This window comes from Callorhinus ursinus, unplaced genomic scaffold (assembly GCF_003265705.2).
Source record: "Callorhinus ursinus isolate GAN/ISIS: 27379988/994484 unplaced genomic scaffold, GSC_fseal_2.0 scaffold13, whole genome shotgun sequence".
NCBI lineage: Eukaryota > Metazoa > Chordata > Mammalia > Carnivora > Otariidae > Callorhinus > Callorhinus ursinus.
In genome coordinates, this window is record NW_027397075.1 from 45,607,021 (window position 1) to 45,623,642 (window position 16,622).

Consider the following 16,622-nt stretch of genomic DNA (forward strand, 5'->3'; position numbering starts at 1 on the left):
AGCTGGGATGGGACCTGAAGGACGGGGTGACATTTCACTCCATGTGGTGGGCCCCGGGGGGTGGGGGGCATTCTTCCAAGAAGGGTCGGCATGAGTGTGTCAGGAGATGTACACACATTCTGTTAGCAAGAGGAGTTTGCCTGAAGCCTTGAACCGTTGAGAGAGGAGGTCTGGAAGGGAAGGCTGGGTCACCCTGAAGAATGGTCTGAATGCCAGGCCCAGGTGTTGACCTAATTGAGCAGGCAGTGGGGAGCCATGGAAGGTTGTAAACTTTCTGCTTGGTTCCACTAGAGCTTTCAAAGAGAAGAATGCATTCCTTTGGTGGGGGAGGGAAGATGGGATGAATGGCCTTGTTTGATCTTATAAAGCACCCGAATTTGTCAAATGGCATTTCTGCAGCAGAGAAAAGAACAAAGTTAAGTACACAGGGCACTCCACAGGTGTGCAGTTGTGTACAGACATGCACTCTGCCAGTCTTCATTCACGCGGGGCCGCTCGCGCATTCTCTGCGGCAGGGACACATACCTCAGGGAGGCCCCAGACGCAGAATTGAGTACAATAGCAGAGGGGCACCTTTGGACTTTTTCTTCTTTAAAAGTAGGAACCTGAGGTTTAATGGAGCACTTTTTGATCCTCACTTCCCTGTCTTTATTTTATTCTATGGCCACATGCCTTTCATTAGCTTTTCAAAATTAGTAGCAGGCTATTACCACCACTCCGTAGCTGGATGCACGCACGTAACTCCATTTCTAAGCCATGCAGTATCTTTGTTGTTCCACAACGTAGAACTGAGCTTATTTCTTACCATGGACTTGAGTCATTTCAGTGGATGGCTAAACAGGAAGCAGCAAATTAATCAGTTAATGCATGAAAAATAAGAGCTGCCAGGAATTCCCTCCACCTTCCCTGAGGTTTCTCATGACCATCTGCAGGGCTATAGAATTTCCAGCGTGTAGTCACACCATCATTTTCCAGCTTTAAAAGATAGTGATTTTGGGGGCGCCTGGGTGGCTCAGTTGGTTAAGCGATTGCCTTCGGCTCAGGTCATGATCCTGGAGTCCCGGGATCGAGTCCCACATCGGGCTCCCTGCTCAGCAGGGGGTCTGCTTCTCCCTCTGACCCTCTTCCCTCTCGTGCTCTCTGTCTCTCATTCTCTCTCTCTCAAATAAATAAACAAAATCTTTAAAAATAAAAAAATAAAGGATACTGATTTTTCATGTTTTCATGATTTTGAGATGGGATGTCTCTTGCAGCTTTGAGGTAGGTACTTTTTGGGGGTAGTGTTTCATCCATGGAAAATTGTTAAATTGGAAGTCATCTCTATATAAGTGGTATTTTAGAATCAAGGTAGTGCAGCATTTGGGATGTTTTCTGCCCAACTTCAGCCCCCAGCCCCCCACCCCCAATGTCTACGATGAGCCTCAGAGGGCCTCACGGGGACACATATCTCAGAGCCCCTTCTGACACCCCCTCTGGAGCTCAGAGGGAAATGGTGCATGTCTATGTTCTCCTCAGTGCTTAGCAGCCTGGGGCAGGAGGCGTGAAAGCTGGGAGGGTCTGAGGCAGCTGGCCCTTGGCTTGAGCCTCCCCAGGCTTACCAGAGATGTAAGGAGCTCTAGAATCACCAGGTCTGTCAGGCTCTCAGGAGCTGGTTGCTCTGGCCTCCATGTCTTGGATTTATTCTTTCAGATCATTTCTCCATCCCAGACAGTGCTGTCAGCATTTGTCACAAATATTTAACAATCTCTGATACACTCCCACTGTCATGGAAGGGGTGTTGGGAAGAAGTGTGTGCGGTTGGCTCTCATCCCTTGGGAGCCAGCACACCAGTGGTCCCAGGGGCCTGGGAGTCAGGTGGTTGAGACACCAGCTGGTCAGCTACACACTGTGACTTTATAGAACTCCCTAGTTTTAGCCAGCATGGACTCTTATGCTCCCAAGGCCATGTCAAGTAACATCTGAATGAGCCTTCTCTGCCTTCAGGTAGCTCTGAATTAGTTCATATTATGGTGGTGGACAAAAAAGGCCAGGCACAGTCCCTTTCTAGGCTCAGCTTTTGAAAGGATAATGGGCTGGAAGTTCATTTGCCTGTACCCTGATTGTTAAAAACATGAAGTACGGGGTGCCTGGGTGGCTTAGTTGACTGAGAGTCTGACTCTTGATTTCAGTTCAGGTCATGATCTCGGGGTCCTGGGATCGAGCCCCATGCTCAGCGGGCAGTCTGCTTGAGATTCTCTCTCTCCCTCTGCCCCTCCCCCAGCTCGTGCTCTCTCCCTCCCTCCCTCTCTCTCAAATAGAATAAATCTTAAAAAAAAAAGCCACGTAAGTACAAGCAATTTCAATTAAAAGTAAATCTGAGAGGCAGATGGGGAAAGTGAATGAAAAAAGTGCTATTCCCAGATCCTGCAGAATGTAGGCAGCGACCGAAACTATGCCTTGAAATAGTTATAAGCTTATAAATAGTTATAAGCCGAGAGCCTAAGTTATCGTGGAGTGCCGTGTTATGGAAGTAACAGTGGACCCTCAGTCCTACAATGGACAGCCTTTGATTTGAAGGAGTATGGGGGAGATTGATGAATGGAGGCTCCTCAGGAACGTCTTCTGGAAAAGAGAGCTCTTAAGGTTTACAAGCAAAACAGTAAATGGCCCTAACTGCTTTTGTGTGGATAGGATTTGGCCCTGGAAGAGGCCATTCTGGAGGAGCTGACACAGAAGGTGGCCCAGGAACACAAAGCGCACAGGTAAGGCCGGACTAGATGCTGGCTCCCAGCCCCAGCCCCAGCCCCAGCCCCTGGCTGAGTCAACCGCCTGTGTGTCTTCTAGCCCGAGGGTGGATCTGAAAACTCTGCTGCTTGCCCGCCCGCCCCTTTGTGCTCTTCTCTTTTTATTTCCTCTCCCTTCCTTTTTTCCTTTTCTGCTTTACCACCAGCAAGCCCATGCAGACGTGGAGAATTCGTCTCTCAGACCTTCCTTTTAAAGCTTTGTTGCCAGAGCAGGGGAGCCTGGGGCCGCTTGAGCTGAGCGTGCAGACTGAAGAGGGACTTTGGGTGGTAAAGTCAAGGTCAAGAGGGAGAGGATCAAGACTCAGGGAGGCATTGAGAGCTTGCTGTCAGGGCTGTGCAGAGTTCTGGGACCAGTGGAGAACAAACAACCTTCCTTCAGACCTCAGAGGACCTATGCAGTGGTCCCAGGCTCTCTCATCTTGGCCACTTAGCTCCCAAAATAGCATCCTCATAAACTTTTTCCTTTACCCCCTCTTTTTTTTCCTCTTAACAGTGGAGATTTTTTTTCCCCAGGTGGGAGAAAAATAACTTTTTTTTTTTTTTAAAGCAGGCAGCATTATTCACGGGGATGTCTGGAATAATTAGTGTTTATAGGGCTGTGGCTCTTAATTAAACACTTTACCTTCCTCTGATTATTCCCCATTGAGTAAAGGCCAGTGGGGAATATGTTAATGAATTACTTAGTAATGCACCATGTCCTCACAATTGGGTGATGATTGCTCTTCCCAGAACCAGAGGTAAACCACAGCTCTGGAATTTGCCATCAGGAGGGTAGGACCTTCCACTACCTTCGTTGCCCTTAACCATTTCCTTCTTTGATGCTGTTGTGATTTTAGTGGAATCCTGCCAGCAGAAGCTGAGCTCATGTACATCAACGAAGTGGAACGTTTGGATGGATTTGGACAGGAGATCTTCTCTGTGAAGGTAGCAGACCCTGGCCCGTTCTTCAGCTTTCTCACAATGGCTCAGGCAATCAGAAAGCCAGTGATGATAGGCAGCAGGCCCGAACGACCTGGCTTTCTTATCGCTATGTGGCATTAGTTGGCAAGTCCAGTTTACTTTAGGAAGCCAACAGTTTTTCTTTTTTTTTAAGATTTTATTTATTTATTTGTCAGAGAGAGCACAAGCAGGGGGAGTGGCAGGCAGAGGGAGAAGCCAACTCCCTGCTGAGCAAGGAGCCTGATGTGGGACTCGATCCCAGGACCCTGGGATCATGACCTGAGCCGAAGGCAGACGCTCAACCAACTGAGACACCCAGGCGTCCCACAAACCCTTTTTCTTAACTGAGAGATTTTGAAAGTTTTCCATGGTCTCGAGCAGAGTATCTTGTTGGTAAGACAACCATCTGAGTGAGTCCCAAATACCAGCCCATCCAGCACCGCGAAGGTATCCAGTCACCTGAAGTTTTGCAATAAGACAAGCAGCTAATGTCATGTGTGCATTAATATAAAGACCCTGACCACCGGTTTTACCTGCTTATTCTCTTTTCTCTCCTTTGAGCTGATACGAGGATAATTGCTTGTGAGGCAGCGTGAAACATTTCCTGTATGCAATCACGCTATTTCTTGAGCTCCATAGAGCCTGCATTGCGGATTTCCAGCCCCTTTGGAGTTTTCTGGAAACTGCGCCTAGGAAACTGTTACAGCACAGCACATCTTTTGCAACAGATCCACCTCCTGAAGTGGGTGTGGTTGGGGGCGGGGGTCATGGTGCATGGTCATTTATAGAGCTGAGCCCATAATTCAAACTCATTTTCTTCTCTCTCCTGACCAACTTTACAAAAGACAGAGTTTGCTCGGAAACCTAGAGCAACTGGCACATTTCCGCGATCTGGGAGATGGAGCAATTTTAGCACAAACATTTCACTCTGAAGTGGCTCTGCTGGCTGTTTTATAAGTGTTCCGTTCCCCCTCGGCTGCATGTTTGCAATTTGCCTTGATGAGAACTGCCCATGTGCATCAAGTAGAACGAGCAGGGTGACCGAAGCTTGCCGAAAGGGCTAAATGGCTCTTTTTAAAATTTGTTTAATTTTCTTTTGCTTCTCTAATGGCTGCCCTTCGTAGGGCTGTAATCCATTTTCCTTGCAGTAATGCCTTATGAAGCCATCTGCATCCCACTTACAGTTCAGCAGCCCATACATAGTCATGATATTTTGGGTCATTGAAAAATCAGGGTAAACTTTTCTTCCCTTCCAGAAAACCCACTTCTCTGTCCCAGGAAGTTGGGGGTTTAGTTGTCCTGCTCATTTACTTCTGCTGTTTTTAGGAGTTCTGGGCTGTGGGAAATTGGGGCAGTGGAAATAGTGTCGAAATCCACTGTGCTTGTCTCTGATGCACTTTCTGGTATGTTCTTTAGTGGAAAGAGCACAAGGGGGATACAGTACCTTGGTCTGAGTGGGTGGACAGGCACAGCTGACTCACGGCCAGGGAGTGTGACTTAGCTGGGTGGCATCTTTTTGCCCACATATCTGTTCGTGACTCAGGTGACCACCTCCAGACCACGTGATTCCCAGAGACCCGAGGAAGATGGGAGGGGCAGCAGTACCAGCTGGGGCAGTGCTGTGGTCAGCTCTGAGATCCGTGCTAACACAGACAGGAGAGGGTTCAGGGGCAGACTGAGGAGTGATGGAGTCCCTTTGGGTTAGTACCGGTCCTTGTTGACCAAGTAAAGCAAACGAGCTTGTTGTGGCTACGTTGTAGGGAAGAACATTTCCACGTAGTGTGGGCTTTTCCATGAGTGGTTCTTCAAATTTTTTCAAGGTGGGAGGAGGACCAGTCCACTCCCTGACAGGCCTGCCCCCCCCCCCCCCCCCCAGTCACTCCCGTGTTGTGAGAGCGCATGGACACAGAGAGGCTGCTGGTATCTGGAGCCTCCATCCTTAGCTGAGTTGGACACTGAGCCTTTAAGTTCTGACCGATGCAGTGCCCGGGCATCCGTCCTGTGTTTTTGCCATTGCCCAGCCCTGGGGAACTGCTCCTCCTGCAGCCCCATCACCAGCAGACTGCTGCACCCATCCATCTAACGGCAAAGTGCCCCGGGAAGGATTTCCACAGAATTTTCTCTCCCCTTCCCATGTCCTGGCTTCGCCTGGCTTCTTTCCCCACATATGTTTTTCTACAGTATGATTTACCTTGTAACTTCTCCTGATTTCCAAAGCACTTCTTTTCCTTCCCATGGCTTCCTCTCCTGACCCTCTCTATGCTTTGCCTCCAGCAGTGGTCTGGCCCTCTGTGTGTCCCTATTCGACGAGCCCTGTCCTAATGTGTGCTTTGCTGGGTGGGTTGAGAAGAGGTCCCTGCAAAGGGACACTGTCGTCATTGTGTCTTCATGGGATCAGGTGTTTCGAGGAATATAGAGATCCTTCTTTTCCATCTTGTGCCCAGTTGTGCGTGCCCCTCTGCTCACTCCACAAAGAGGATGTCCCCAGTAAAAGCAGGGGGCTGAGGGACAATTAACTCCCTGGATGGTGAGCCTTGTCCCCGCTCCACTCTCAGGCACACTGGCAGCAGGTTATGCTCTCCTAGGCAGGAGGTTGGAAGTACCTGACTGGACCAGGAGACCAGACTGAAGATGAGTCATCTGGACTTCCTCAGCACAGGGCCCAGCAGACTGCCCCCAAGCTCTGCTGTGCTCATGCCCATCCTGTGCTCATGAAGCTCCCAGCCGGTGCTTAGCATCCCAGACTGGAACGTGAATAGAGGGCCAAGCATCACCCTGCAGGCTGCCCTCCCGGGAATGACAGAGGCCAATGCAAAGGGAGTGAAGCAGCCTGGAAGATGCAGAGACTCTATAGGGTGAAGAACCCCCTGCCTGAAATACTGTCCTCGGAGTCTCCAAGATCAAAATATATTACCTCCTTAAAGGAATAGATTGCTTTTAAAAAGAAACACTCAGGGGTGCCTGGGTGGCTCACCCGGTTAAGCATCTGCCTTTAGCTTAGGTCATGATCGCAGGGGCCTGAGATCAAGCCCTGCATTGGGCTCCCTGCTCCGCGGGGAGCCTGCTTCTCCCTTTCCCTCTGCCCCTCCCCCTCCTGCTTGTGCTCCCTTGCTCGCTCTCTGTCAAATAAATAAAATCTTTACAAAAAAAGAACATTCAGAGAAGAAAGAAGAAAAAAGATAAAACTCTCAGAAATTAAAAATATATCAAAAATAGAAAAAGTAATAGGTTACAAGAAAAATTTAAGAAAATCTCACCAAAAGATGAAGGTATGGAGTAATGTGGGAGGTGGGAGATAAGATTAGAAGGCCAGCCCAGGATGTCCAACATCTGAATAATGGGAGTTCCAGAAGAAGTGAACAGAGGCAGTTTGAGAAAGGATCCCAGGACTGAGGACCGTGAGGTTGTAAATCAAAAGACCAAACACAGCGGATGCAAATAGACACTCACGAGGGCATTAAGTAGTGGAAGTCGGTGCCTCTGGGGAGAGGAAATGGTGGGGCCAGGTCTGCTGTTGGCTTCTTTTAAACAGGCTCCAAAGGATGCACTCAGTCCTGCAAACTGTGGGCACATATAATCACACGCTTATGACATGCATACATAAACTATGGACATGTACAATTTTGATTTAAAAAAACCAGAATGAAAAAGATATTCATTGATGTCCATGAAAGAGAAAACCATAACAAATCCGAGAAAATCCTAAAATTCTCTCTGGGACACGAAATGTGAAATTGGGATAAAAGAAAACAATATGTATCTATGTATATGGTCTGCTGGGGTGTGCAGCGGGGTCTGTCCCTTCAGGGCCGAGTTGCCCATTGCCCTGATGCTGTCTGTGGTTCATTCGTCCATGGGCGGGAAACGGGGTGTGTACCCCCCGCCCCCACCCCCGGGTAGGCTGTAGCCCGGGTGCTTGGCTCTGCCGGTCTGGCTGGTCATCTGGTCACATCGCTCTTCTGTTGATCTTATGCAGGACAATCATGGAAACAGTGTGCACCTGGGCATTTTCTTTATGGGGATATTCGTGAGAAACAGAATTGGAAGACAAGCAGTAATATACAGGTAGTCTTACTCGTCTCTTTTTCCTTTTTCCCCTGAGGGACTCTAGAAAAGCCCACTGAGGATGACAGTGATCCCAATGAGTTAAGAGCCAGACTGTGGGTCAGAGTTGAGCTTTTCTCAACTTAGATAAGATCAGCCCTCTGTGAGATTTGAGCAGTTAGGGAGAAATGCATCTCATTTTTCCTGGAGGCCTGTTTTGGGGGTGAGGGATAGAGGAGGTTTTTTTTCCCCACTTGACTGCAGGAAAGGTGCTACTGAACCCTGCTGAGCCAGAAGAGTGGCGCTAAACTCTGTGAGTCTGCTTTGGAAGCGGGTTGTCCAGTCAGTCCCGCTGGTTGCCTTTGCCCATGTTATCCATGACCAGCCATTAAATCCAGACTGGCTTCTTCCCATTTTCCATCACCCTCTGCCTAACCGCACATGCTAGAGGAGTGTGGACTAATTTCTGTATTAAATATATGACATTTTATATTTGTGAAAATGCATTTTAAAAGCAGTGAATTTGTTATCACAAATTAAAGGGCTGGTACTTTTATATCATTTTGCATTTTATTTTTTTCGTTCATTCATTTATTTAGGGGAAGGGATAATTGGGTGATTGTCATTATTTTGCATTTTAAATCCTCTTCTCCACTGAACATGAGAGAGAACAAGTATGGGGATTTGGCAGAGTGTCTCTTCCATTACATGTCCATGAGCTTGCTTGCGTTGGTGCCCACAGTTGTCACCATGGTGTGCACGATCTCAAAAACTGCATGCTTGCTTTCATTTACAAGGGCAGTATGGCCGACTCTTTATTAGAAGAACAGCTTTCCTGCATGTGCATCTGATAGGCAGAGCTTTGCACCTTGTGCAGATAATCAAAGACAGTTCTTAGAGCCAAAGCCAAGTCCACCTTCTGGAAGCAGATCTTGCCCAGCTGTGTACTATCTGGATCAGCGGTTGATGCAGGTCATTTTGCGAATGTTTCCCCACCAAAAGCTTCCTAATTGGCTCTTTTCCCTGCTAGGTCTCCACCCTGCCATTATTTTTGTCCACTGATTTTTCTCTTACTCTTTGAATGGAGACATTATTAAAGGAGTGGGGAGAGAGATATTTGTGGCTGCAGAATAAACTTTTTTACTTTTGGACATACTCCTTCAACTCCATATACCTACAACAAATTATCAAGTAATCAAATAAAACACATAAATTGTGCAGAGTTGTAACTATACCTTTTTATGCCCACTTAAAGCTGTCCAGGCATTTTGTCCCACACAGTTCCCCGTAGCTAAATCAATGCTTCATTTTCTCCTTGAGGTTAGAAAAGTAGATGACTCTTGTGTTCCAGCTATGGAGGTTAAATAGAAGAAAATAGCCATTTGAAACTGCTGATGATTAGCCACTCATGGTTTGGTTCAGTTCCTTAGGAACGGCTTCCAGACCTCTTCAGCACTTATCTTGAAACTCCTACAGGATGGGAATTTACTTCTGCCATACTATCATGGTAAGAATGTCCCTAGGTGGAGTCGCGTTGTGGAGTGAGGACTGGATTCAGAGTTTTGGCAGTTGATTTGAAGGAATGGAGCCTGAGGAAACCAAATATCTCTTATCTCTAGAGACCTTCAGTGAGGAATATGTGGCTATGGGTCCGTGTAGATGTAATCTCACGGAATTATAAGTCAGCAGACAGCTGTGCTGAGCGCCTGTAGAGAGTATGGCCCCAGCAGATGTCTGTGAACACAGTTGGTATTGGAGTAATGGAAGGATGACTGGAGGAAAGCCTGGAAGCCCCAAGTATAGAACTCCTGCATCCCCAGTGTGCAGAGTGAACATGGCTAAAGTCCTGTTCTCATTTGTGCTGAAATCGTCTCCTCTCTAAAGTAGGAACAAAAATAGCTGCCTTGTCTACCTTAGAGAGTTCACAAAGAAACCATACTCTCTACAGATGGGAGGCAAAGTTATGACTCTCAATTCTTTCAGCAAACATTGCCTGCCGCATGCCAGGTACTTGGCTCAGTGCGTGGAGGACAGAGACGAAGAAAGCAGAATCTCTAGGCACGGGGCCTGTGTTCTCCTCTGCCTCAGTTAGGGATCTAGTCACAGAAGTAAACAATTGTCATACTATGCGGGGCCCCAGAGAGGACTACACCAGATTCTTTCCTGCCATGTGGGTGGTTGGGGTTGAGGAAGAGAGAGAAGGCGACTTCTGAGCTGAGTCTTAAAGGAGGAGGATAGGGAAGTATAATGTTGGCATGAAGAGGCAGTGGGCAGGGAATGATAGACTGGGGCACAGAGTGAAGGTGGGCAGTAGTAAGAGATGGTTAAAGACTGGCTCCAAGTAGGATGGGAAATAGTAGCTTACCTTCCCTTGTCTGGTAGTTATTTCCTGTGTCTCATTTTAGCTAAGGTCTTCATGAGGAAAGGGAAGCAAATGTGTGTGTGTGTGTGTGTGTGTGTGTGTGTGTGTGTGTGTGTGTTCAATCACAAAAATGTAGGCACATTAAACATTCCTTGGGCACTTTCTCTTGGTGGCATCATCCATCCATAGCATACACTGCAACACAAACTGTGTGGCTTCTTTGGCCTAGATTCCTGGAAACACATTAAAATAATATGCTCCTCCATCATTAAAAGCAGGGATCATGGGAAATGCTTTGCAGTTTGGAAATGTGAAAAGCAAGGCAGAGGATCCTTGAATGTTTTCCTCATTGCTAATCCTAAAGGAAATAGTACCTTATGAACAGCAGTATCTAGATGTGGGTTTTACAGAATTTTTAGGTATTTAAGTTGACGTGTGTTGTGTTTTACTTTTTTGCTTGGAGAGAAGGACTATTTAGCTTTCAAAACTATAGTTAAATCATAATTTGTCGAATGAGACTCACCAGTAGCAGATGACCCTCCTACGCTGATTCATAACTGCATGGGACATTGTTGGCAAACCCAGTTGCCTACCTTTTGACCAGGTGGAATGATATCGGGAATATCGCTCACAACAAGTCTACTATTCTGGTGGAGCTCATCAACAAAGAAGAGACTGCCCTCTTTCACACGGTAAGCAAAATGGAAGGACAGGGGCAGGGTCCCACAGGCAGGTGGCTGTTTGATTTCTCACCTCACAATATCCTTTCCGTGCTGTCCATATTGTGAGAGAGTAAGTATTCTCTTGAACTGTTAACTGCCCAGCCCTCGCCCAGTGCTATCATTACTCATTTCCGGGTAGTGGTGGTAATTTCCTGTTCAAAACACCAGGTTTCCAAGCTGAGTTTGGACTCTGGGATTTGGGTTCCTCCACCTGCTGTGTTTGTGGTGGATCACATGTCTGGCATGCCACGTTCCTCAGCGCTCAAGTTACAGCCCGCATTCAGTAACCCCTCGATGATAATGCCTGGCATTTTCTTTAGCTGGCTGACCTGGATTTCCTTCCCCACCACAGCCCAAGCCTGGCCCGAAGTAAAGGGAGTGCTTGCCCTTCTGTTGAGCGCCCCCTTGAGGGCCAGGGCTGTTCATGCACCTCACTGCCATTTCAGTGGTGCTCAGTGTTCATTACAGGCTCTGTCTTCATTCATTTCTTTCTTTTTAAAGCAGTTGGTTTGGAAACTGTGTGAAGACATGCTGGCTCATCAGTGTAAGCCCTGTGCCTTGAGCCTAGAGGATTCTTTAACTGACGGACTGTCTGCATCCTTGGGTGGGCTTCCTAGCCACGCTCGCCTAGGGTTTCGGCACATGGATTTGCGGCTCAGGGTGCTGTTTTGTGCTTGGCCTGATGGGAGGAAGGGATGTGGCCCCGTTCAGGAGAATCCTAGGGAAATGCATTTACAACCAAACCGATGTTTATTTTTTTTCCCTCTCTCTTCTTTTCCAAGGACGATATTGAAAATGCCAAGTACATTTCTCGGTTGTTTGCTACACGGCACAAGTTTTACAAACAAAACAAAATCTGCACTGAGTAAGTAACCAAGTAGTCCACCCCCCTCACCTGGTGGCTTGCTCCCGTTCAATTCGTGTGCTTTAGGGATGTCGTGGATCGCTTAGATTGCATTTTCCATTTGCCCTCTTCCCTTCTTCCTCGCGGAAGCTAAAGGAATAAGCTGAATGCAGGCAGGAGTGAAAGAACTTTAATGATGAAGTGTCTGGCATAGTGCATATGCCTGGAGAGAAAAATAATTCAGAAATTGACTGTGAGTGCTTGACTACCTGGATGGGTTGGCCCACATTAGTGCCTTTCCGTCCTCTGCTAGGAGTTTGGAGGAGCCGAGCCATTCCCAATTTGCCAGGGTGCCCCTTCGTGTCAGATGCAGAGTAGGTTCAGAAGTGTGTAACAGAGTGGCAAGCCAACTTGAAAGAAAAGAAGCCTCTGTCATCCTCAGCCCTGTTTCTCTTACACAGTTGGCTAACCCTGCGTGTGCCTCTGGGTCATGTCATCTGCCTGTAAATGAGAGGCCAGGGTAATTACAGGAAGCCTTGGAAGACACTAATAGATGTCATGAGTCCATGTGTGTTTTTTAAATCTAATTTGGAAATAAAGATGATAAAGGGAGTCTGATACGGGAACTTAAATGTGACCTGACCTTGGATGTGGCGTCGCTGGGCCTCACGCTATCATTGCCTTTATTTTGGTTGCCTTCAAAAGACGGTCCTCAGCAGAGAACATTCGGCAGTTGGCGCGCCCAAGGTGCTTAATTGTGTTTCAAAGAATTCGGGGATATAAATGCAAGAGAGGAACTGCTTTTCCGTTCCCCCAGTGGACACATCCAAGAGCGTGAGAGCATTGTCCCAGAGCTGTTCCTGCTGAAAACAGCGGCCGCTTTAGAACGGGAGCCTCACGTCCTGACAGACTTTCTTCTCTACACGATGGAGGCTCTTTCAAGCCAGTCATTGCAACTGGTCACTGTTGGAGTCTGAAAGGCGAGGCCACAGTAGCAGGGCTGCCAGCAAAGTTTGCAAATGTAAATTCAGAGGGGCAGTGACCGGGGAATGGCAAATCAAACAGCTGTAACGATGGCCGTGCGCGCATGCGCACACGCACACACGCGTGCGCACGTGCCCTTCTTTTGAACAGGTTCCCTTACAGATCACTTCTGTGCGTGCGGGTCTGCTCTGCTGTTGCCTTGCATTTGTGGGGGTGTCTTGGACGTGAACGGGAAATCCGTGGTTGACTTCTGGAGGGGGAATTAAAACTTCTGAGAAGTGAATTTTACTGTGGTCTTGTTTGACCATTTCTCAGCAAGTGGATTTATCATGAAATTTTCTGGGTATTTTTATCTTGTGGTCTTCTAATATTAGTGAACAGCCTATGTGAGAGTGAAAACTAAAGGAAATTGTGTTTTCTTTTCTACTCCTGTGATAACTGTTCTTCTGTTCCTAACCAGTGTGAGAGGTTCCTAACCTCTTATCTGATAAGAACCAGAACTCTCTAATATTTATACACACATACCCCATATACACAATAAATTCAGAATCTCAGTGCAGGCTGCATTAAGGCCTAGGATAACCCCGTGGAGTTTTATGGAATCTAACATCATCTTAACAGCATCCTCCTCTAGAGGTCCGCATCCTGACCTCTAAAAGACTGTCATTGATTTTTATTTTTATTTTTATTTTTTTGCTCACAGAGCTGCTGCTTGTTTTCTTCCCATATAGCTCCAGGGGGTGCTTCCCATATTTCTTGACTTGAGAAGAAAAATTGCAGGTCTTATAATAACATTATAAAATCCATAATCTAGGTCTTATTGTATTTGGCCAGTTGTTAAAAAACATCCAACATTACTATACTGTTTCCATCACTTCATAAAAGAAAAGATGTAAAAGAGTAGGAAAGATGAACTATCAGACTAAGGAGAGTGCTTTAAATTGAAGAATTATAGCTTTATGGAAAACTCTACATGTCCTTTTTGTTTCTGTTTTTGTCTTTTTATGATTTCACTGAGGACTAGAGAAAGTGTTGCTCTGGAATTTGGGACCCGTTTCTCAAAGGCACTTTTGATTTCAGTGCCCCAGAATTTGATAATACTCTTAGTCCCCACACATTTTTATCTCTACATTTAAAAAAAAAAAAAATTCACGTTCATTCTCAGTCTGGAAAGGATCTGATTAGATAAATATTTGTAGTTGGTGTTGTCTTAATTCAAAAAGACCGTTATATGATCTTACTCAAACATATTTAATCTATTTTGGATTTCATTTGACTGGCAGCATTTTAAAAAATATTTTTTCTACTTGCTGTTTTTCATGATGAAAGATTTTAGACATTCACAAAGATACAAAGAATACAATTTTTAAAAATCCATGTAATAATAGTGATATTTTTCAGTCTTGCTTATTTCTCTCATAATCTTTCTTTGGAAATAAGCCTTATTCTTCTGTAAAACTTATTATCTAAGGGTCATATGCTCCAAACATTTTGAAAATAAAATAATAAAAAAGGAAATTAAAATTTTTCATAGCCTCATCATTCAGAAATAAATGTTTACATTTTTATGTAAACTACTTACCCATCTTGTCTTTTTTACCCTCTCTTGTCTGTTTGGTTGTCTTATGTCTTATAATGACCATTCTCATTTTTTAACTTTTCACACAGACAATCAAATTCTCCACCCCCCATCAGACGCCAACCCACCTGGAGCCGATCCTCTCTGGTATGTATAAAGTCTTCAATAATCAAGTGGTCTGACTGTTGGGGATGGAGTGTCCTTTTGTTGCTAATTTGAGAGGGGACATGCCTAGGGCATCATGACCAGGTGAGATCTGATGAGAAAACAGAAGAGCATCAGTTTGCCAAGCAGGTGTGATGAACATCCATGTCCCATTCATGTCCCATCACGTGGGACATCCGTGTACCCATCCACGGCCATCACTTCTTGAGATGTGACTCAAGGTTCACCCCTTAAGAGTAAGTCTCAGGGCCGATGAGACCATGTTTCTTCAGTGTGCAACCTATTGTGTGTGTTTTTGTCCACTTGCTCATCTTTGGTTTTATCACTCACTGTTCCTGGTTGTTACATACAGACATGTCTTCAGTTTCAAGCTCCACGAATTCTTTAGTATTCACTGCCCATAGATAGATCTTAATAAACTAGATAGAAAGTGCTTTCTAGGGGAGCCTGGGTGGCTTAGTTGGTTAAGCATCCAACTCCTGATTTGAGCGCAGGTCATGATCTCACGGTTGTGAGATCGAGCCCCACATCGGGTTCTGTGCTGGGTGTGGAACCTGCTTAAGATTCTTTCTCTCCCTCTCCCCCTTTCCCTCTCTTAAAAAAAAAAAAAAGAAAGAAAAGGAAACAGAAAGAAAATGCTTTTTAAATGAACCCCAATTGAATGAGTTTACTGTTGATGGTCTCAGGTAGGGTATTTGGTAGAGAAAATTAATTACACATCTTCTAATTTTAAGGTCAACAAAATTGATCTACTGAATTGATCTACTTTTCTATCTAACATTAGTTTTTTTTAAAAAGCTCCTTCTGAGTAAGGAAACACAATTTCAGTATATATGTTCTGTCTTAGGCTGTGTTTTATTTTGAGGATGACTTAAGGATAATATTGTAGAAAGATCCAGGAGAGTTGGCTTCCTTTAAAGTATCTACTTGTTTTAAGTCATAATTCTTATGTCTTAGGTTGTGATGTCTGACACAAAATCAAAATAAACATTGTGACCTTTAAAATTTTTTAGGTGAGCATTCGAGATAAGAGAATGAAATTGAATTTTTCCTCATACATAATGTATACCCTATAGCACATCTTTAACTTGTCTTTTAAAAGGAAAGTTTTGAGGATTTTTTTTTTTACTGGGAAATGCATAGACAATGAACTCCTAGAATTCTAGAGTTGCACCATTATGTCATCACATTCCTGAGTCCCCACATGAATATTATTAATCTTGCTATCATGCACAGTATCTCACAAGTAGCCCTCGCCTTGGAGATCTAGAGGGTCACTTTGGGCTTTTCCCTTGTGGCATTAATAGATTTGTTCACGGCACTGGCTTCTTTATGTTTCTCCTTTGTGAGTATTATTTTTATTTTTCTTTAGAGTCCACATGTCATTAGGGAGATAGTTTTTCACTTAAGTCCGTGAAACACCGTGAGGACAAAGTATTGTAATGCTGTCTTGTGATTGGATCTCATCTTATCTAGAGAAGATAAAGAGGCTTTAGACAGTCTTTAGGAAGCCAAATTCAAGGCTTCTCTCTTTCCTACACCCTTTAGGCTTAAACCATTTCACCAGGAGTTCCCTGGGATGAGTGGATGAGTGACGTGGTCTCTTTTTGGCTTCCTTGCTCTGATAACCAGGACTGCTTTTTTTTTTTTTTTTCCCTTGCCCTTCTGCTGCCTATGTTTTGGCATCTCACTTGTTTCTGTATTAGCAGGTCTGGAAAGAAAGAGAATAATATGCATTATATATATGTAATATATATATATATAAAATATGGAATAAATAATATCCTGAAATGGTATTTGGAGGATTCACTATTTTGTGTTTTGCTGTACACTATGCCAGTTCATAAACAGTCACTTATTGGATTTTTTTTTTTTTTTTTTAAATAAGTGAGAGAAGGCAGCGAGCTAACTGTGCCTTGCCGTGTGTTCCTGTTATCTCCTCTGAGTCCCTCCCCGCTGTTTTTGTTTTGTTTGTTTGTTTCAAGCCTCAAAACTGGCTGTCCCACTCTGGAAAAACTGAGTTGAATTATGTATTACCATGAAGAGGAAAAATATTTTAAAATTGTAATTCAAACACCAGCCAAAGGGAGATTTGGGAATATTTAGAAAAGCCGATACCGATACGGCCCCTTTTCTTTGTTACCATGAACTAATTTCTTAGATTAATTTCAGTTCTTTATTTCTTCTGTCTTGACTCTTT

At 45.1% G+C, this 16,622-nt stretch overlaps 1 protein-coding gene across 6 annotated transcripts in view; it reads left to right on the top strand.

Annotated features, from left to right (window-relative positions):
- Positions 1–16,622, top strand: part of PTPN14 (protein tyrosine phosphatase non-receptor type 14) — a 174,984-nt gene that overhangs the window by 124,314 nt on the left and 34,048 nt on the right. For 5 of the 6 annotated variants that reach the window (XM_025877907.2, XM_073900174.1, XM_073900175.1 and 2 more), the window contains 6 exons: positions 2,671–2,741; positions 3,620–3,707; positions 7,699–7,787; positions 10,733–10,820; positions 11,633–11,715; positions 14,347–14,404. In XM_025877907.2, the coding sequence (XP_025733692.1) occupies positions 2,671–2,741; positions 3,620–3,707; positions 7,699–7,787; positions 10,733–10,820; positions 11,633–11,715; positions 14,347–14,404 (477 nt within the window). Of the gene's footprint in view, positions 1–2,670; positions 2,742–3,619; positions 3,708–7,698; positions 7,788–10,732; positions 10,821–11,632; positions 11,716–14,346; positions 14,405–16,622 lie in introns of those variants that run through there. The other variant, XM_073900177.1, reaches the window with a different exon arrangement.